This window comes from Sus scrofa, chromosome 1 (genome assembly GCF_054392235.1).
Source record: "Sus scrofa isolate SSC_HxYL_T2T_F1_AM1 chromosome 1, Sscrofa_HxYL_maternal_Yorkshire_Landrace_v2.0, whole genome shotgun sequence".
NCBI classification, from domain to species: Eukaryota; Metazoa; Chordata; class Mammalia; order Artiodactyla; family Suidae; genus Sus; species Sus scrofa.
The window spans coordinates 21,388,051-21,410,482 of NC_139383.1; the positions used below are offsets into that span (position 1 = coordinate 21,388,051).

Sequence of the window (22,432 nt, forward strand, 5' to 3'; positions counted from 1 at the left end):
GGATTATACTGTTGGGTTTTAAAATTTAAAATTGACTTGTTGTCTATTAAAATGGCTAAAAAGCAGTAGAAAATCTCCTCTACACACTAACAGTTGTGCTTGTGTCTGCTCTTGCAGTGAGGGGGCTCGGGTTGCAACATACTGGCTGTGGGGGGGCGGGGGGGGATGTTTTTCTAGCTTCATTCACTGAAGGTGTGCAAGATCTCTTCTTACAGGTTTGAAGCCTCAAGCTTCCGAGAGGACTCCCTGCCTGCCTCGGAGCTGTCTCCTGTCGCCGAATAGGTACGCAAGCAATGAGAGCTTTTAAAAATTATCTCTGTCTGAGCATGTTGATTAGTTGTTGCTTGGAAACACATGGTAAAATGAGTCAAGGACATGCAGGAGGTTCAAGGCACTTCAAAAAAGCTCTGGTAGAGAAGAAATACGCTTCCCCCTCTCACTGTGAAAATACCTTTGAACAGAATCCTTTTAACCTTTTCTTACAAAAAAAAAAAAAAAAAAAAAAAGGCATTAGAATCCCTGCCTCTCTCAGGGAACTAGATCCTGCAATTAGCAATTTCCCATATGCCCTGCTGTCCCCCACCCACAGCCCTGGTGATACCTGCAGATCTATGGAATTTTCTGCTGACAGCTCCATCAGTTCAGAAGCTTTAAAGCTGCCCTATCTTCACTCCTAACTTGTGTACATAAGAAGCCCTGCAAGGGTTGCCTCCCCTTGCTGGAAGATGTTGATGATAAGCCTAAGGAAGATGCTGGTCACGTACCAGTTGTCCTAGGGGGTCCACCTACAGCTTCCGAGGCTTTGTTTGAAAATACCGTTGTAAAAGCTACTGCAGGAGTCCCCTGCTCGTGTAGACAGCTTAGCTGGGGACATGGCTCAGGATGCCCCGGTTTGGCCTCTGATCATCATCATCAGTCATATGTTAATGGACTCTCGGGCACTCACTGTTGTGTTTGGCACTTTGCTTGGTACAGTATAATACTTGTGTCGTTTTATTAGGCAGTGCCTGTGGGCAAAGAACTTAAGTCTCTGCACCTCAGTTTCCTCATCCGATAGATGGGATTGAAGATGCCTTTCCAGCCTGTCTCACGGGGCTGTCCGATGGAAATTCGTAGACAAAAAAGCATGAGAGGGCTTTGAGTCCCACTGAAATGTAACACCGTTTTACTATATGTTATTTTAGTTCCATCTGAAATAGAATATTCTTACTGAAAGATGTTTTTTGATTTATTGGCCAAGATATGGAAATGCATCCCAACATGGCCAACATAGCTGCTAGGAACCGGGAAAGGCCCTAGCCATTCTAATTAGGTGGGGAAGGGGGGACCTTGCGGTTGTATCCTCCCTTTACTGTGTGATTGACGTTAGAAGACTGTGCGTGACAACCGGGAAGATTCTGGAATGTGACTGCCAAGTGTTGGGCCGTGAGTCTGCGGGCTGCAGACAGGTAGGGTGGCCAACACACCAGGCCTTGTCTGTCTCTGGAGCCGAGTGGGACAAGCCCGGGGCAGGATGGCTCTGCCTTCCCTTGGGCAAGCAGGGAAGGCAGAGCGCCCTTGAGGCATCGCTCTAGGCTACTGGGAAGGGGCAGCAAGCATGCAGCGGGCGGGAAATTGGGGCTTATTGTAAGCAAGGTGCCTGGCCTCCAGGGCGACAGGAGCACAGAACAGCACATTGAAGCCCCTGTGGATGGGCTGCGGGACGGACCACACATGTGGATGGCGAGGACAGCTACTTAGAGAGGTTCACATTCCTCCCCATTGAACTGGGTATGGTTGTAATGGTTTGTTAAACAAACAAAGGACCTAATGCTGTGAATGGGGGAAGAGAAAAGACTTAAGGTGAAAAGGAGAGGAGGCCCTGCCTGCTAGTGTTCCACTCTTTTTACGCTTTCTCCCCCATTTCCTTGACATTCTTGTGTCCCTTTCAGAGAAGACAGGGCAGTAACTGGGAACACTTTGCCTTGTCCCTCCTGCGCCATTTCCCTTTAAGATGGAAACCTGTTAAAATGTCTCCCCTCTTACAAGGAAAAACAATTAAAAACTGGGGTCATCTGAAAGGCCTAGCGATAAATATTTTAGTATTTCACACCAGGTATTTCTGGGCGAACTGTTTGCTTGGCATCCCTGGAGTTTATCAGATGCGGCATGGCAGGGCTAAGAGAAAAATCCTCCCTCAAGCCCCGCGTGGTAGTTTTGTCCTGTAAAGGAGGCGCGTGCTCGCAGAGGTGGGCAGACCTCTCCTTCCCGAGGAAGGGCGGTGAGCGAGGCATTGAGTACAGCAATTTCACTTTTCTCTCTCAGCTGTGTACACAGTTTATAGTAAAGTGAGTTCTGGACGTTCAGCCGCTGAAAAAGCTTGGGGAAAAAAATCGTGTAAATTGTCTTTTAAAATTGCCAATTACATTTGCGCCCATTCAGTTAATCAGATTAGGTCTCAGGCCCTCCTTGTGGGCGGAAAAAAAAGAACCATTTAGCGTTTGAGAACAGTACTTTTGAATCCACTCTTCCCTCAGGGTAGCAAAGTTGTGGTGGGGAGGGGTGAGTGATTACTTGTAACTTTTTCTGGGCGAGACGGGCTGTCCATGGGCCTTCCTTGGGTTCCCTGGCTCCCAGGCCCCTCTGCCTGGTGCTCCAGCTCCCTTGTGCTGGGGCACAGCCTCCTTTGCAGGCCCTGCCGCTCACGCGCACACCTGCCTTCCAGCCAAACTGAACCACACTGTCCACGCTGCCCTGTGCTGCTTTTCCACGGTCTTCCCTCTGCCTGAACTAGACCTCCCTCTTTCTCACCCGCTTCACTCCTAAACTCGGCCTATGTGGTCATTAGAAAAATGTAGCAAGTACAGATATCTGAAGAGGAAAAACAAAAGTCATCTCTAATCCAGCCCCCCTTCCCCCCCCAGCAATCCTCTGCCAACAGGTTGTTACTGAAACTTTTACTCCTTTTCCTGTTTATTTGGACAGATTATTGTTTTAGAAAAAAAAGTCTGCCCAAGTCTTGAGCATCCTTTCTCAGTCTCACGTAGCCTTTAGTGTCCGTCCCATCAAGAGGTTTTAGCTCAGGAATCTGGCTTCCGTCATCCCTGTGACTAGCCAGCTTTTCTTATTTCTTTTCTCAGGGTGAGCCGTTACCCTCACACACTTCCTGGGAAGGAATCGGCCTTTTCTTTTCCCTAGAATGGTAACCGTATTAGGACAATAGGCCCTGTCGATAATTAGGTAAGTTTTGGTCCCTCTGTGCCCTGCTCTTAGAGTCCCAGGAAAAGAGATCACCCCTGCCCACTATAGAAACACATCCTAAAGGGCGTAAAGGCGAGTAGCTGAGGATTTGTTGGGAGGGAGGAGGGGGATATATTTCCAGCTGTCACAAAGGAGTAGGCCCTGCCGCTGACTTTAATGACTAGAAAATCTTCTCCTAATACCAGGGGCTCTTGTCTGGATTTCAGGTCCGCGCTTCCCCCCTCCCCCCACCATGCTACCTAGAGTCCACTAACAGTCTTCTTGAAACGTTTCATCCCATCTCAGCTTGAGAACCAGTCCCCGGTCTCACCCTTGCCTCTCTGGATGCACAAAGGGCATTCTGCTTGCCTGTAGATTTTTGTCGGTTTCTTCCTCAGTGTTAATATTTAAAAACAGAAGGTATGTGCTGGGGACGGGAGGCATGTGGAGGGCCTGTAAAGATGTGTCCTTCCCTCTGCCCGATGGATGGGATCCCGTAGAGGTGCTTGGGGCCCATCCGGGGAGTCCCAAGCCATGGAAGCTTCCTGCTTCCACCCCTTACAGGTTCCAGTTTCAGATGACGCCTCGGAGGTGATGGAGCCTGGCTCCTGGTCAGTGGTCCTCTTTTGCTCTTGGAAGTTTGGTTTCTCTCAGGTTTCTGTGGCTCATTCAGGCTCATATTCCTGGGCTTCTGCCTCTTCCATTGCTGCTTAGGGCTTCCTCCCATCCCACTCAAGACAGAGTTTTATGGACTTTCTCTATCTGCTTTTCCTCTTCTCTCCCCACCTCCCTGTGGGCCTGGAGTGGCTGTCTAATCTTGACAAAATCAGTTACTTATTACCTTCAATCTGCTAAACACATTATAACAACAAAAGGCTCCCATCTTAAACAAACAAACAAAGCCCACTCTCTTTCAGTGGAGTAGGCAACCCAACAGGATTTTTGAGCTCTTAGGGTCTTGTTTTGTACTCTCACCATCTATAAATTATTTTGGACATCTTATGAAGTTTTTTCTTTAGTGCAAACTTAATTCTTATTTTGCTTATGTTTATCACCATAGGTTTGTCTCTACACTGTCTTCCCTAAGGGGAACCAAGGAAATTTAGAATCGGATGGCTTCTTCTGTCCTTGAAGCCTCTGAGACTTGCATGTCCCCACAAGCCCTCTTCCATCTGGCTGCACAAAGCAGAGTAGGTATCTGGAGGAAGGACCAGCCTAGCTGCAGCCTAGGCTAGGCTGCAAAGAAAACAGGTCTCTTCTCACCCCTAGGACTGCCCCCCAGCCATTCCAGACCACTCTGGGGAGGCAGACACTGGTGATTAAGGCCACCCACATAGAGCCCAGAGTAATTCATAAAGTCACTTAGAAGGAGTTTCTGCTGTGGCGCTGCGGAAATGAATCTGACTAGTTTCCATGAAGATGTGGGTTCAACCCCTGGCCTTGCTCACTGGGGATCCAGCTTTGCCGTGAGCTGTGGTGTAGGTCACAGATGTGGCTGGGATCCCAGGTTACTGTGGCTGCTCCGATTTGAGCCCTAGCCTGGGAACTTCCATATGCCACAGCTTCGGCCCTAAAAAAAAAAAAAAAAAGAAAGAAAGAAAAAAAAGTCACTGAGAGAAGCCAGATCTAGGGGCTTCTCTGGATGGTGTCCAGTTCCCTGAAGATAAAGGTGTTGTTTGCTGTGATTTAGTCTGGACGACTGCCTCAGCTCCTCCTCTGTGCTGTGGGTCTCTTCGCTGGCCTCAGTGCCCATTAGGCACCATTACACTCAGCATGTCTAAAACTGAACTCCAAACTCCTGTGTTTTGCTGGACTATTCTTCTGGGACTTGACCTTTCTTGGCCTCTCCATCACCACCTTTCCTAAGTCCTCAACTAACTCAAGTAGTCTTTCCATATCTGACACTCCACTTTCCGTGATTTCAGTTGCTCATGGTCAACCTTGGTCCAGAAATATTGAATGGAAAATTCCAGAAGTAATCCATAAACTTTAAATTCCACGCCATTGTGAGCAGCGTGATGAAATCTTGTGCCAGCCTACCTCATCCCACTCGAGGTGTGAATCATCCCTTCATCCAGTGTATCCCGTCCCTTGGTCACTTAGCCATCAGACTGACTGTCAGTATCACAGCGTGTGTGTTCAGATAACCCTTATTTTACTTAATAAGCACTAAAGTGGTGATGCGGGCCGTTTGGATATGCTAAAGAGGAACCTTAACGTGCTTCTGGAGTGCCAGGGGTAGGGGGTGGGGTAGGTCAGAGATTAAATAAATCAGCCAGGATTAAAGTTTTGCTAGTTAAGAAGGAAGGCCCTGAAAAATGAAAAGTACAAGAGAAGTGATTTTAATGATGGACCAGGAGACCTAACCTGGATAAAACTATACCTATTTTTCATTTGTTTATTGGCTGTTTAAGTTTCCCCTTCTGTGAAATACCTTTTTATTTTTTGTTCTTGCCTAAAGGTTTAAAGTTTTGTTTTAAACATTAAGCCTGTAATCTGTCTGGAATTAATTTTGTATATGATGTATGGTAGGAATCCAGTTTCCGTACTTTCCACATGGACAGCCAGTTACTAAGTGGTCCATTCCTTCCCCAGTGGCCGAAGTGCCAGCCCTGTCATATATCAAGTTTACATACAACAGTTGATCTGTTTCTTGGCTATTCATTCTGCTCCACTTGGGGCTACTTGTCTGATCCTGTGCCTGTATATCTTATTGCCTTAATTAGTGTAGCTTTTTTAAAAAAAATTTATCTGTTACATTTTACCTTTTCTTCTTTGGGAAAGCATGGTCTGTTTGTATGGTGATGAGAGTGATCCAGGTGGATTGGAAAGACTTTTCCTTTTCCGTATAAAATTTAGAATGATCTTGCCAAGTTCCAACAAAGAACCTTGCTGAATCTTTACTAGAACTTCATTGAAAAAAATAAAATGAACTTCATTGAATCAGTATATTAATATGGAGAACTGACAATATTACAATAATTCTATCTCTATTTCTCTATTCATGAACATGGTATATTTATCTGGGCTTTCTTTTATGTCTTTCAGTATAGTTTTATAATTTCTCTATAAATATCTTGTATGTCTTTGGTTAGATTTATGCCTAGATGTCTTTGTTTTGTGGCTAATTCATTTTAAATTATACTTCTGTTTGCTGGTATTTAGAAATGTACTTGATTTTTGTAACCAAACACCTCCTCAGACTTTTTAATTCTAGTATTCTATGTGTGGATTCTTTGGAGTTTTCTATGTAGATAGCCATCTGTAGATGATGAAAGATTTATTCTATTCCAGTTTTATATCTTTGTATTGCTTTATGGTCCACGGCTTCTGGTACAAATGTTTAACAAGAAACAGTGATAATAGGCACCTTTTTCATATGACCCAGATAGTAAACTGTTTCATTAACTTAAAATTATCTCATCTTGGAATTCCCTGGAGGCTCAGCAGGTTAAGGAGCTGATGTCACTGCCATGGCTCAGGTTGCTGCCTGGTGTGGGTTCGATCCCTGGCCTAGAAGCTGCAGCCAAAAAAAAAAAAAAAACCAAACAAACAAACATATATATATGTAAAATCTCCTCTTTCCTGTTCCTTAGTCTAATGATGCATATTTTAACCATTTAACCTATGAATGATTTTACTGTTAATTCATCTCTGGGTTATTTTAGCTGTGTTATAAAAGGTTGCTTCATGGTGCTAATCACTGGTGAGCATTAGAACCAGGAAAGATGTAAAAAGAGCAGGCACCCTCAAAAGAAGCCACATTGGCAGACACAAAGGTGCTTTAAGAGTCATCTGGGGACTTTGGGAGTTCCCGTTGTGGCACATCGGAAATGAGGGTCTGACTAGTGTCCGTGAGGATGCGGGTTTGATCCCTGGCCTCTCTCAGCGGGTCAAGGATCCGGTGTTGCTGTGGTTGTGGCATGGGCCGGCAGCCGCAGCTCCAATTCAACTCCTAGTCTGGAACTTCCATATGCTGCAGGTGCGGCCCTTTTTAAAAAAGCAAAAAAACCCAGAAAACAAACAAGTCGCCCGGGGACTTTATTAAGCCTTGCAGATTCTCAGTTGCTCACCCAGCAAGTTTGACTCAAATGCCTGGCCCTGGCTCTGGGGTCTCGCACTTGCCACTCTCCTTGCTGTTGTTTTCCTTTTGAAAATTCCTGTTCCTTGGGGGACATCTCTAGTCTCTTTAGGATAGTCATGATAGCTGTTTCTGAAGCTTCCTTCTCTGCATACAGTCTTTTTCTTCTTGTTTTCCCTAGCTGCTGCTTTCTATTCTCTATTGAGTTTTCCTATTAGATGCTTGCTTCTGGTTTCTGGTAATCGTTGGCTGCCTGCAGACTTAGGAGTGGAGCCATAGAAAAGCTGAGGAAGCTTTGTATCCTTAGATAGGGCTTGTCAACAAGGGCTTCGTTGTAGGGCAATACGGGTAAACCCTTCAGGACTGCCATTTGTCCTTGTCGTGAGCTCTTTTCTCTTGGGCTGGTCAGCTTTCCCAGAGAAGACTCTTTCAGTCTCCTGCCCTGGAGAGTATAATAGGCCTGGTTGCCATTGTTCTGAGAGCCGAATAGGGGAAGTATGCAAACTTCCACTTAATTCACCCGGTTTTCAGCACAGTACCCCCTTCTCATACCCTCAGTGGGGAGGGGGTCAGGGGGCTGAATGCACTGACAGATTTTAAACCACTTTCCCTTTCTATACCCACTCTCAGCCCCACTTCCAGAAGTACCTACTGCCCCAGTTTGAGACTTTGGATGGGCTCTGCTGGGTTAATCAGGTTGCTTCACAGCTTTTCATTACTGGCCTTAGAGTTCGGTTTTCGCAGGACTGCGAAGTCAGTTACTGCTTGTTTACCTGCTTTCTAGCTCCCGCAGTTCTGCAGCAGTTTTCTCCTTTCCTGTTATCTTAGGGCTGTGTTTTTGGGAATTCTCCCTCATACTGTTTTAGTACAGTTTCAGGAGAGACTGAAGCTACGTACTTTTATTCACGTCACCGTCTTTAGATAGCACTCATAGTGATTGTGAATAGAAGGTCCTTGTCGTTTTTCATTCTAGGTCTAGTGCATAGATTTGAGGTTCGAAAGCTGTGGTGTAATCAGCTGGACAGCTTTCTCGTTAATTTTCTCTCTGATTGTACGATAAACAATTCACTTCAGCTTTCTTGCTTATTTTAGGCCTTGTTTCTAAGAAAATGAGAGCCTTAGTCCCTGGGCTAGCAAAATCAAGTCTCTCAAGGGGACAGTGCGAAGGAGTCAGTAGACAGCCCACCCGCTCGCTCTGCTGGGGAAGGGGGGGCTGCCGTGCGCAGCGCTCCCAGGGCAGGATGGGGGGGGCAGGGCCCCTCTGTGCGCCCCAACACAAGAGCAAATTGTTTCAAAGGTTTTAAAGTGGAACTCTCTACCTCTTGTTGAATAAGTCGTTCTCGGGGGGGGGGGGGGACATGGAAAAACCTTTGTGCAAGTAGTTTCTCACCAAACCAACGTTCCTTGGCTGATGGGGCCGTGGTTTCCGGTGCTCTGCTTCCATCTCCACCGCCTTAGCCCAGGCCCCTGGGGTCTCGCCTGGACCATTATAATTGCTTCCTTGGGCATCTCCCTGTTTCACCATCTCACCATGTGGGAAAGGAGCTCATTCCTCTGCCTGGGAGTGACAAGGAAAAGGAGGTGTTTAGGGGGGAGTGCCAACCGTCCAGGAAAGGGCACAGGGAAGCATGCGAGGAGGTGGCCCCTTAAGGAAATAGCAGGTAGATGAATGGGCAGCCTTGGATGCCTTTGGGCCACCTGGATGAGAGGTCCACAGACACAGTGGGGGACAGGCTCTGTGGGTCCAGCCTGAGAGCTCCTCCTAGGGGAGGGCCTTCGTCCAAGTGATAGGCAGCTCAGGTATTATGGATTTTAATGACTATCTTCGTACTTGATGGAGGACGCACATGCACACGTGCGTACTCTTTAATAAAAGATTTTTAAAGATGCTGACAAGTGAATTCCTGTGATTTCGAGAGCCGCCTGCTCTCTACTCAAAACAGGTAGGCCTGCCTTACCTGATAGGCTCTATGACATGATCACCTGCACCCATATTTGCGATGAAATTTGTACACATTGTTTACTGCTCGAATTTCCAAAGAACGTCATAGAGCCTTTTTTTAAACTTTTAACATAAAATGCAGTGGTTGAGGCACAAAATGGATGGCCCGTGGCTTCGGGAATATCAGTGACTTTGTGAAAAGTCAAACCAAATTGATAGCACTGAGAGGGATTTTCTCTTTTGCCATCTAAGTCAGTGTCCTTTAACCGGTTTAAATCTCGGAAAGCCTGGCAAAAGCTATGGTCTCTGTCCTCATAAGAACGCCAATACACATGCCTCCTAATTTTGCACAGAATTTTAGAGAACTCACAGCCTGGAAGCTGCGCCTCGGGCCCCCCTTATGACCCCGTGTTCCTGGCAAAGGCTGCAGACCGAGCTGCAGCCATGCGAGAAGGCAGGCATCAAGCGCCACATCCCTCCGCTGCCATCTAGTCTTTAGTCCAGCGCTGTGAGCACCTCCATCTAGTCTTTAGTCCAGCGCTGTGAGCACCTCCTTTGCGAGGAGACATACAGTGAGGCCCGATTTCTCAAACATCCTCCTTGCTCAGATAGAACACCTCACACGTTTCATGGTGCGTGTGGACGATCACAGATAAGCAATAGCAACCCCTTGAAGCTTCTGAGGAGCTCTTTCCGCTGCTGATGTTTCCGGATGTTTTTTCGTGGATGATAGAGACGTACTACCAGAGTCCTTCTGAATATGGAGGGGAGCCCTCTCTCTAGAAAGCTCCTGGAGTCAAACAGTGAATTTCCACCTCCCCCACTCTGATTGGCTGTTTCATATTTTGTGAGTATGAGGAGAAACAGAACCTTACGAGAGGCCTTTTTTCACTTGGCCTCAAGACATACATAGAAAAGCAATCCCAGGCTTTGGGAGGATGAGAGGAAAACAAACATTGGGAGTAGAACCTTCTCATCCACAAGGAGTGGGGATGAATGGAGTCAAAAAAAGAACGGCGAGGAGCCATATTGGAAGACTAAAAATGGAAATGCAATTTCCTCTCAGAAGTGGGCCTTGCATTGTGTCACTGGGGACAATGGAAATAGAAGCCAGAAGTCATAGTTGGAGAATGCTGTAAAACATTTGTCCCTCGTTAGCTGATTGTGTTACGAGGCCCTGGGGACGTCCTGGGACTACACTTGTGCTCTGCCCTCTCCCTCCACCGTCGTATACCACCAGCCCTCAGGGGACACAGTCCTTCCTGGCTGTTGCCATATATATATGTTCTTATTCCAATCTGATCCTCTCTCATCCCCAAAATAATCAGCATGAACAGAATGAAGCAGATGGCACAAGCCTTCTCTGGCATACTGGCAGATCTGTATCACTCACTCAGTATTTTTAGAATCAAGGGGATTGAAAATTATGTCCTGAGATGTTTTGGGGGGAAGACTTACTCTCTTTCCAGGGTGACAGGTGTTGAAATATGGAGTATTTAGGACTCAGATGCGATCTGAATGTCAAGTCACAGAACAGACTGATTCTCCTCGGGACCGTCTCCTTTGTTAGGCCTCGGTGAGGGTTGTTGGCAGTGTGCCAAATAATAGAAAGTGAATCACAAGTCTGTTTTAAGGATGTGGCCAGAAAGCTCATCGGGTTTCAACCAAAGATTGGAATCAGCAGCAGCCGGCCAGTACTGGTCAAGTACGTGGTGATGGGAGATGCTGTATTATCCACATGGTTTATTTTTTAAAAATAGCCGGGCTTTGATCTTTAGCCACAATGAATTTATAATCTGTTGGGAAAGACTGTGTTTATAGAAGTTTGTGATTATATCATGAAAACAGTGTAAATATTTATATTTGAAGATCCATATTAATAAAATAACACAGTTATTGTGAGTGAAATGTTATAACAATTTGTGAATTCGAATACACCCTTGGAAAAAAAAGACTTCCTGAAGAAGTTAAAGAACGTGGACGATTGTAAATTAATTTGGTTCAACATCGCTGGACCAACTTTGCACTTAGTGCTGGACCAGGTGGACTTAGCCCAGAGACCTAGAACTCAAAAAGAGAAGTCTTGGGCAAAGACATTAATGCAATAATGCATTAAATAAGTATCACAGAGTTTTAGTCACTTAATGTTTTGTTGTTGTTCTTTGCAAGTTTAGTTGGAGGAAGTGTCTCCCATTTAAATCCAGTCTGGCCACATCTAAAACTCCTTGATTATACACCCACCATCTTTGAAGGCCTGAGGGAAACGTAACGACGGCCACGTCTGTTGGACTTCTGAGTCTAGGAAAGTGTCTGGAAAGCGAATCTGGGAAAACTTTATTCAATGCTAAAGGGCAGGTACTTTTATCTTTAATTGAATGAAGCTTATTTTTCCTTTGTATTTTTGGTGTGTTGGTAAGCTCTCAAAGTTGGTATCTGTTGAGAAGCAACTCAGGCTCAGTTGTACTCGCAGCCTCGTTATGTCCTGTGTGTAGAGCGAGCGCATCCCTGTGCCAGTTTGCAGCTGATGGTTTCTACTTTTAATCCTAGTGCTTATAAATACCGCCGTATATTCGTATGGTGTGTGTTTAGATTACAGAGTGCTTTCAGATCCATCTCGTTTCAACGGCTTGTTTACATGCATCAGGTAGATATCACCGATGCAGAAACTGACACTCAGGACACAGCTCACAGATGGGTGAGCTGGAAGTGGAGCTAAGGAAACTTCCTGCTGTATTCATAAAACAAGAGACTGCATCTACACAAATACCTCCTGTGCTTCAGGAAAACGCCTGAGGGCGAACTGGCAGCATAGTTGTGTCTGAGGAAAGTAAGGCCTTGCCTTCCTCTCTTTTGATAGTGAAACGAAGAGTCTGCCTGTGCTTTCCCAGATGGCAGCCACTAGCCTCATGCGGCTATTTAAATAAGTTAAATAAAATGAAAATTTCAGTTGCTTCTCGGCCTTATGGCTAAGATCAGGTGTCAAATGAACATTTCAGTTTCTCAGCATCGCATTTTGAGTGTTCAGTGGCCATCCATTTCCGTCATAGAAAGTTCTTTTGGATGCCCTGGTTATCTCTCACCAAGCAAAAGGTGGGGAGAAGGAATGTATACATGTAGGGGACCAGGGGGGCAGGGGATATAAAATCCTCCCCACCAGACCAGCTCCTCCTCCTGAGTGACTAGTGCTATTTCGAGTTCAGCTAGAAAGAGAGCAAGGAAAAGATGAATTTCACACTTCATGTTGTGTGTCCATTTTAATCTTTATTTAAATAGACCTGGGAAAAACACAGCAGTTTCAAGTGAATGAGTGTATTTAATGCTGATGATAAACTGTGCCTTTTCTAGCGGGGCCAGTATTATGGCCAGTCTTAGGCTGGATGAGAAGTAGGGCACATCATGAGTCCTGGCAGCAAAAACTCGGCCACACAGGATAGAATTCCTGGAAGGAATTATTTTGTTTGTGGCCAGGGTGGTTGGGATGCCTCATGGCCGGGCCTGGCACATGGACTGGCGCGTGGACTGGCGCGTGAACTGGCACAGGGTGAGAGAACAAGGAGTTGGGGGAGAGGGGCTAGGACAGAGCCAGGTCAGAGGTTCCATTTAAGTCACACTTGGTCACAGAGGAATAAGGGCTGTGCGTGTTGCCATCAGAAAGGAGATTTGGTGCCAAGATGCTGGCTGAGAACGGCCGTGGTCCTGGCTTTGGATCAGTGGTTGAAGCTTCAGGTCCAAGTGCTCACGTCATCACTGAAGGTTCCGAGCAGGTGGGGCACGATGGTGAGGGGCATCTGCCCGGCACCAGCCCCCGAGAACTCTGACCCGACAGTGAAAATATCTGAGCTAGTTGACGAGGAACATGAGGTTTCTTTCGATTCGTACCCTTTAAAAAGGAACGTGTTTGTTTATGTGCATGTGCTCCGTGCGGATACAGTTAAAGATGCTCAAACTGTTACTGTAATCAGAGTTCATCTAGCTAGACTCCAGCTTTCTGATCCAAAAGTCCCTGAAAAGGTAAGTAAAAATTAACTTTTAACAATAAAGAGCAGCTCTGCAAGACTTGGCAATAAATGAATGACTGCGGGAAAGACCGGCTGTGATTGGTCTGGTTGCCGTGAGTGCCCTGCTCACTTGACAAAGTTCAGGAAAGGCTGGCCTGTGTACAAAAGCTACTCCAGTGTGTTTAATGTAAGCACGTAGTACACTTATTTATTTATTTTTTTAAGCATCAGCACTTGAAAGGTTAACATCTGCTGTCGGAGGATTACTCTTTCAAGAAGAGCACAGGATTCCGGGCAGCCAGGCTTTTACTTGTTGTTCACGATGCTGCTTTGGACTCTCAAGGCTCCCAAATGCTGGTCTGTTGGTAGTAAGAGAAGAGGTTGGATTTGAGTGGCCACCTGGGTCGGGAGGGCCGTGATAATTGGGGTTTGAGGCAGCTTGAGGTTGAGGCCTTGTGTGCACTCCTGGGCGTGGCCTTCCCGAAGGGAGCTGGCTCCCCGGGTGGGGCTGGGGAATGAGGAAATGTCCCCACAAACGAGGAGGGAAAAGATGAGCAGCACGATTCACTGGACGATGGGGTCTGTACCTCCAGATGCGGCCTGAGCTCTGCCCGAGCCATCACTTTGTCTCCGCAGGAACCTCCCGTCTCCCCAGCAAAGGCACCACCTCAGTGAACAAACTAGCTGTATTCCCGCTTTACACCATAGACTTGAGTCCTGCTCAGTAGCCTCCCAAACAAATTAACTTAGATGTATACAAATTATTTCGTCTCATCCCCTGGAAGTTTAAACAGGTGCAGCAAACAACTTCTGTTCTGCCAAGGATGAGTGGAGAGGACTAGCCCATGGTTTGAATAAGCAGGGATGATTTTTGTTTCTGTACCAGTAAGACATGTGAACACTCTGGGGAGGTTTTTTTTTTTTTTTTTTTTTGCTTTGAATTAGCAGCTGAACCTCACACAGACCTGAAATCGTGGTTTGAAGTAGATAATGGCGAGTGAATGGAAATAGCTGCTTCTATCACAAGGGAGTGTGTGTGCTTCATCCACCATCAAAACACTATGCACTTGACTCCTGCCGCTCAGGAGAAGCACAGGCAGGTGCATTCATGTGCAGAAGGGTCTCTTAGAACCCACAGGGTGGGGGATGGGGATGGAGAATCGTGCTGCATCAGGGCTATTTAAAGGACCATGTTGATGCTGGGCTGGTAGAGGAGAAGCATTGTTTTCAAATGGCTAATGCAAGGAAACTGTTCCTCTTCTCTCCACAGACAGTCCGGTGATCCAGGACATGCCCCAGCTCTGGTGATGCAGATTGCCTTTCTGCTCCTGGAACCTCATCTGTGCCTCAGACTTTCTCCTCTCAGCCTGAGCCTGCGTGGAAACTGGGATGTGGGAAGCAGGAAGCAGAGCTAGTGGTAACTGAGAGGCCCATGTCTGGGTAGAACCAGGCCCAGGACCACGAGGCTGCCTCCCCCCTGGCCTGGATTCAGCTGCTGTGGCTCTGCTGATGTGCTCAGCACCATCCTTCTATTTGTACTTAAATGGCACAGCATTTGGTCAGCGTATCTGAAAAGGAAGGTGTGAGAGACAAAGCCCATGGCCACCTACCCCTGCCAATTATGTGGCAAGACGTTCCTCACCCTGGAGAAGTTCACTATCCACAATTATTCCCACTCCAGGGAGCGACCTTACAAGTGCTTGCAGCCAGACTGTGGCAAAGCCTTCATTTCCAGATATAAATTAATGAGGTGAGAGGCTTTAGAAAAGGTATGCACTTTTACACATACCTTTAAAAGGCTTTGCTAGCCCTCAGACCAAACACTGCAAGGGAGAGTGGGTGCTGAGTGTGGATGCGTTTAGCCTTTAAGGCTGTATCTGCAGTGATGATCAAAGTTTCGTACAACAGTTGTGCTCTGCAGTGTCCAGTTCAACAAATATCCGTTGTTTTCCTGCAATACGCCAGGCCTCAGAACAGAAAGATGGGAATTCACATGGCTGGGGAAATGGTCCTATAAACACAAGTGCAATGTAATCTACGGGCTTTGACAGAGCTGCGCAGGTGGGGGACGTTCTCCACGGCATGATCAGACCTGGGAGGGCGCCCCAGAAAGGTAGAGTCTTTGGCTATGACGTGAAGAGTGAATGGAAGGCCCGCAGAGAGGAGGTTGCGGGAGAGCCCTAGGCCCTGGCCTGAAAGCACGCGTGCACAACAGGGGGAGGCTCGAAAGGTAGGCAGGAAGGAAGCAGCTCAAAAGACAGGCCTCATCCACTGCCCTAAAGGGTTTGTCTTCTTCTAATATGTCTAAGGACTGAAAAACATGATTTGGTCAGGATGTTAGAGAAAGGGCCCTGGTCGTAATTTGGAGAAGAGAGCAGAGGCAAGCACGGTGGTTGGCAGGCTCTTGTAACGGTCCAGGTGGGAAGCACGGGGAGTGCGTCACGGTCCTGGGGGGAGGATGGAGACGAGCGATCGCCTCCGAACGTCAGGCTTCGGAGCTGTTGGGTCTAAAAGCCACCCTAACAGGTGGAATACTCATGGGTATACAGATGTTGAGTGTGTGCATTTAATCAGATTTTCAAAGGCAAAGGATAAAAGCTACTCTTTTAGAAGAGATAGGTTTTCTTTTTTAGAGGTCGTACATTTAGTCTGAATTATTTCTTGAGTACCTATTAGGTACGTCCTTTCATGAGGGAAATGAACATATGAGGTATAGCTTCTGCCTGTAAAGGAGTTATCTATCATAGAAAAGACAATATATACTCAAAATCAACAAGTTGCACAGCAGGCTGATTGACAGTGAATGCTATGTGTGTACTGTATACATGGTCCCCTGAGAGCTGCACATGCAGAACTCCCACCGATCCAGGCCTCTTTTGATTCCTGGTCAAGAAAAATGCATCTTTTGCCTCTAATCTTGAGAAAGGAACTTAACTTTCAGACTAACATATAAATACGTAGGTAGGAGTCAGATTTTAGCAAGAGAGAATTTCCATCTGAGTAGTACGAAGATGAACCACATCAGGATTAGATCTTAGAGTGCCCCCAGAGGAAGTTACTTGAAAGTGTTAAAGAGACACAAATTGTGTTCCTGGCTCTTAAGACTAGAACTCTTAGAGATACTGTAACACAATAGGCTGATTTGTTAAAAATTAGCCTGTAACTGTTTAAATTCAGATGTGTTCTGTCCATCTGCTAATCTCCAGTGGCTATAAATACAGGTATTGAGTGCCTACTGTGTGCACCCATTTCGTTGCAAAGGCTTCCTGTTTTGCAGCCAGCTTCTGATGTGTACAGAGTAATTATTCTTACCCCAATACCAAAAGCAGTGTTAGCTACAGTTAAGCCACAGCAAGGATATTATAACTGGATAAAGACTGAAGCACATATAGGAGATAAATATTTGGGAGAGACAGAGGAGCTAACAGATTATTGGAATGACAGGAATTAGGTGGGATTACTGTGGTAAACCGCACTGAAGAAGATGTCTTAAGCAATATTTAGGAGCTGGCGGTTCTGAGCAAGGGAAACAACTTGTTCAGCTAAGGGTGTGAAGTGAGGCAAAAAAGGGAAGCAGTGTACTTTATGCAAGAACGGCCTTCCCTGCCACAGCCGCCAACATTTCTCGCCTCTCTGGCCTGAAGCAGGGATCTAATAAAGGGATAGTGGAGTGGTGAGATGGCAGGATGCTTTAGGTTTTGCTTTGAAGAAAGAAAAAAAAAAAGTGGGGGGGGCAGCATTCCATCCCACATCCCTCGGTTGCAACATAGCTCTGTTTTATAAGCAGAGGTCGAAGAAGAAGAGAACTGACTTGCCTAACTAGACGAGAACATAGGACCTAAGGTAGCAAACGATCAAAGCCGTTAGATGGAGACGGCAAAGCGCAGAGCAGATGATTTGGCAAAGCAGACCGAAGTCCCTGGTTGGAAGTCTTAATGTAAGTGGTTACCCTGGAAGAATTGTAGGATCACTGTGGTCCAAGTGACACCCAAAGATGGGGGCATTTGGTGCTGACTATAGGACAGATTGCAACGGATGGTTTCTTGGATTGTGAGGTAAGAAGGTGAAGGAGGGAAACAAGATATGGAAGTAATTCAGTTCTAAGGTGATCGTGTTCTAGACTGCAACTGGTGCGTGAGTAAGTGAGGGATAAACTAAACAGAGAAGACCTGAATGCCTGGCAAAGGAAAGAGTCCAAAAATTCAGAGGGATGGGAGCTGGTGGAATGTGAAAAGTGGCGTTGTGGCCCAGGTGCTGGTGGTGGCAGGACGGGAGTTGGGACAGGAGAGCGTGGGTAGGAAGTACCAGGTCCAGAATTGTTAACCTGGTGTTGATGGACACATGGGTGATCCATGAAATCTAGTCAGGTACAAGTCTTCCACAAAGAAAAAGCGGAGTGGGGCAAGAATGGAAAATCCAGCATAGAGCTTTGGGGTCCTATTCACTAGTGCTGGACCAAGTAGAGAGACACTTGTTCAAATGCCAAGTCTGTAAACCAGTCTCTCCTCATGTCTATTCCTGATGATTTAGCCATGAATATCTTGTACAATATCTTGATGATTTGCCCTCTAGCAGGCTTCAAAAACCCATTCTACAACCTGTGTATGCATTTAAGTATATCTGGGACTTGGAGAGACGGGCATCACTTCAGATCCCCCAAACACCTGTTTGCATTGGCCGCTGTTCCTCAGTGCCATTTGTGCCTGTCTTCCAGAAGCTACCGCAGCCACTCTGCTTCCTTCTGGTGTCCGGGGTGGCAGCTTCGTCTAGAAAAAGTCCTTTGGACTTTGCCAATGATATTACCAATGACGTTTAGGAAGCAAGTTGACAAGTGTCTAGGAGGAAGAAACCAAGACTTAAGCACAAAGATCTCATGAGAGGATGGGGTTAAGGATAGACACCTTAGCATTATGTGTATGGTCTGAACTTTTTGTCTGAATAAAGACCAAGCGGGAATTGTATTAGGAACAGTAACAATTGTGGGTGCAGGATATGGGGTTCTGTGTAGAAGTCAAATTGGATCACTTTTGGAAGTTGAGCCATTTTCAGAATATAGAATAGTCATTTAACCCCTTCCTGAAAAGTATTTTTCAGGAAAAATGTTTTTCAAAATACTTGCGTATGCAGAAGTCTTTGTAGATTTGGAAAATATATTCTCAAAGCATAGTCTTTACAGATGTGAAATTGCATCACACAGTGCTTGCTTTTTTTATTTTAAACTTTATGCGTAGAATGTGGAAAATATAGAAAGGTATTTTTAAGTGTATGTACACACACACACACACACACACACATATATATGTATGTGTATACATAAGCCACCACCTGGCTTATGTAGAAAACTGCTGTTATATTGTTTCTGTACCCTTCTTCAGCTCTTAAAAAGCCGGGTCTGTTGTGAAATTTTTCCCTTTTGCTCCTAGGCACATGGCTACCCATTCACCCCAGAAATCTCACCAGTGCGCTCATTGTGAGAAGACTTTCAACCGGAAAGACCACCTGAAAAACCACCTCCAAACCCACGACCCCAACAAAATGGCCTTTGGGTGTGAGGAGTGTGGGAAGAAGTACAACACCATGCTGGGCTACAAGAGGCACCTGGCCCTCCACGCGGCCAGCAGCGGCGACCTCACCTGCGGGGTCTGCGCCCTGGAGCTAGGGAGCACAGAGGTGCTGCTGGACCACCTCAAAGCCCACGCGGAAGAAAAGCCCCCTAGTGGAACCAAGGAAAAGAAGCACCAGTGCGACCACTGCGAGAGATGCTTCTACACCCGGAAAGACGTGCGGCGCCACCTGGTGGTCCACACAGGCTGCAAGGACTTCCTGTGTCAGTTTTGTGCCCAGAGATTTGGGCGCAAAGACCACCTCACGCGACATACCAAGAAGACGCACTCACAGGAGCTGATGAAAGAGAGTTTGCAGTCTGGAGACCTTCTGAGCACCTTCCACTCCATCTCTCCTCAGTTTCAACTGAAGGCTGCCCCACTGTCTCCTTTCCCTTTAGGAGCTCCTGCACAGAATGGGCTTGCAAGTAGCTTGCCAGCTGAGGTACACAGCCACACCCACAACCCCTCGGAGCAAACCTCCCAGCCTGTACAAGCGCTGCCAGAGCTCCTGGCCCCCCTCCACCCCGTAGCACCCCCCACCTCTCCCCCCCAACCCCTCCAGAATCACAAGTACAACACCAGTTCTACCTCATACTCCCCACTTGCAAGCCTGCCCCTCAAAGCAGATACTAAAGGATTTTGCAATACCAATTTGCTTGAGGACTTGCCTCTGCAAGAGCCTCAGTCACCTCACAAGCTCAACCCAGGTTTCGATCTGGCTAAGGGAGGTGCTGGTAAAGTAAACCTGCCCAAGGAGCTACCTGCAGACGCTGTGAACCTAACAATACCTGCCTCTTTGGACCTCTCTCCCCTGTTGGGCTTCTGGCAGCTGCCCCCTCCTGCTACCCAGAATGCTTTTGGGAATAGCACTCTCACCCTGGGGCCTGGGGAATCTCTGCCCCATAGGTTAAGCTGTCTGGGGCAGCAGCAACAAGATCCCTCACTAGCCATGAGCACTATGAGCCTGGGCCAGCTCCCCCTCCCTCCCATCCCCCACGTTTTCCCAGCTGGCACTGGTTCGGCTATCCTGCCTCATTTCCACCATGCGTTCAGATGACTGGTTTTTAAAGCATACTTTTCTTAGTCTGGAAGGTGTTTTAAAAAGCATTTGAAACATCAGTTATGATACAAGGAAAGATTTGGAAAGCAGGACTGGAATATAGCATATTCAGTGATGACTGGCTTGAGAGAAGAGAGTTCTCGAACTGCATGTATTGTGCCAATCTGTCCTGAGTGTTCATGCTTTGTACCAAATTTAATAAGCAAGTATTCTTTAATGGAACTACAACTATTGTCATAACCGACATCCATACGAGGGCTGCTATATATAGGTGTTTGTCAAATTGAATTTAATCGTAAGCCATGATCATAATAATGTTAACTAAGTAACTTTATGTGGCACTGCCTAGTAAGGGAACTATGGAAAGGTTTGGATCTCTCCAAAATGGGAGGATTTTTAAAATATGAAAATAACCTTTATATTGCATATTATTACTAGGCTGTGTATTTCTTTTCAGGGATTTTTCTACCTTCAGGGTTGGATGTAGTTTAGTTACTATTGCCATAGCCAACCTGTAGTTTTACAGAAACAATTTCTTGTGGAATAATAGACGTCTCCATTTTAAAAAAGCATTTTAAATGTAGTTTGAATATTTTCCACAGGATGCTACAATGTGAGTTATCACTTCATTTATCTTAAAGACTAAACTGATTGTCAGTTACATCTGACAGAAAAAAAAAAAAAAAATCACTGTGTAACCAGGTTAAGTGGTAAAATAATCCAGGCGTCAGTCAAAAAAGCATTTTGCTGACTTTAATACTGATTATATTTTTAACAGGAATTTAAAAAATATTACTGGAATTTTAAAATATATATATATATATATAAAACAATTTCCTTTGCTCTGTCTGGCTTAAAATACTACTCTGCTTAAATATTTTTAATCACCAATAATAAGTAAATGCATTTTAAAATTCATCATTTAAGTCAATATTAGTTTTATTCAAAAAAGGTAACGTTTTACAATGTAACTGTATCTCTTGAATTTGGTATCTAATGCGTTTTTAAAATATAAAACCTAACCTTTTTTAAAGCTCCTTTGTCTTTTGTGTTTAGAGGCTTTCTATATGAAGATATATCTTACATATAATAAACTCTACAAATTCTGTGTATGGCTTGATTAATTTTTATCTACAACCACACCACGGAACCATCCACGTTGAGATAGAGAACAGTTCCAGCTCCTCAGGCGGCTCCCTCCTGCCCCCTCCTGGTCATTACATCCCTTTCAGAAAACTACCATTCTGACCTAGTCAGCATCTATTGGAAACTACATTTTTTTTTTAGTAAAATGATTTAAGATAGAAATCTTATATGTTTCATTTAAACTTACAGTGCCAAGAACTTATTTCTAGAAATCACTGTGTAACATGCTGAGTATTTCCAGAATGCCGCCGTGTAATTTATTTCTGATATATAGATCAGAATACTGGCTACTGAAGTTTAGTGTCTGCCGTGCTATCTTGAAACAGTTTTACAATGATGTTTACTATTACTTTCTAGATACAAATTAGAAATTCTCTCTTATGGGGGGTTTCTTCAGAAAGTATTATGCTCCCATAATACTGTTTATTTCACTTGTTTATCTCTGAATAGAGTGGTGAGTGGGTAGAGAAAGGGAAGCCTCAAGTGAGTTTGCTCATTAAAGCAGCATATTAGCCAAATGTAAGAAACTGGTTCGTGGCCCTTAACAGTGACACTGATGACCATAAAGGGTGGGAGGCATTGCAGACAAGCTACTCGGGGCTGGGCTATTGCATACGTGGAACTGATGTGGTGGGTCCTTAAACTACAGTTCCACTTGGGGGGCGGGGAAGAAAGGAGACAAGGAACACAGGTTACCTCACCTGCAGGAATCGGCTGCTCTACGATGTCTCAGTCAGTTCCTGTATCCCCTCTGACCTCCCCCAGGGAAGGCAGGCTCCCAGAGCAAGCAGAGACAGGCAGAGGTGGGACTCACCTGGGCCGAAGCCTCCCACATCCCATTTATAGACACTTCTACAGATCCTTTTACATGGCTTGGGAGTTGTCAGTCAGTTGCAGAGCACATACTTGATTTACCAAAGTGTAAAACTTAGCATTTGGTCCCCAGTACAGATCATAAGACTTCAGATGTTGTGTTTCCTGTACTGCAAGTGGAAGTAAGTTGATATTCTCCTACTTAGAGACAAAAAAAAAAAAAAAAAAGTTTACTCCTAAATAAAATTCCCTGGGTTTAACAACAACAACAAAAAAAACCTCTTGGATTAAAAAGCATGAGTTGGGAGTTCCCGTTGTGGTGCAGTGGAAATGAATCTGACTAGTATCTATGAGGATGCTGGTTCGATCCCTGGCCTTGCTCAGTGGGTTGAGGATCTGGCATTGCTGTGGCTGTGGAGTAGGCTGGCAGCAGCTCTAGCTCCTATTCAACCCTTACCCTGGGAAACTTCCATATGCCGAGGGTGTGGCCCTAAAAAGCAGGGGAAAAAAAAAGCATAAATATATATGACTCTACAAAAAAAAAAGTTGAGACAGCACCTCCCAAGA

At 45.7% G+C, this 22,432-nt stretch overlaps 1 protein-coding gene across 32 annotated transcripts in view; it reads left to right on the forward strand.

Annotated features, from left to right (window-relative positions):
• PLAGL1 (PLAG1 like zinc finger 1) overlaps positions 1 to 21,014 on the forward strand; it is a 67,458-nt gene extending 46,444 nt beyond the window's left edge. For 16 of the 32 annotated variants that reach the window (XM_085011800.1, XM_085011791.1, XM_085011891.1 and 13 more), the window contains 3 exons: positions 216 to 282; positions 14,511 to 14,990; positions 18,664 to 21,014. In XM_085011800.1, the coding sequence (XP_084867926.1) occupies positions 14,839 to 14,990; positions 18,664 to 19,903 (1,392 nt within the window). In that variant the 5' untranslated portion in view covers positions 216 to 282; positions 14,511 to 14,838 and the 3' untranslated portion in view covers positions 19,904 to 21,014. 32 annotated transcript variants of the gene reach the window in all.
• The last annotated feature ends 1,418 nt before the right edge of the window (positions 21,015 to 22,432 follow it).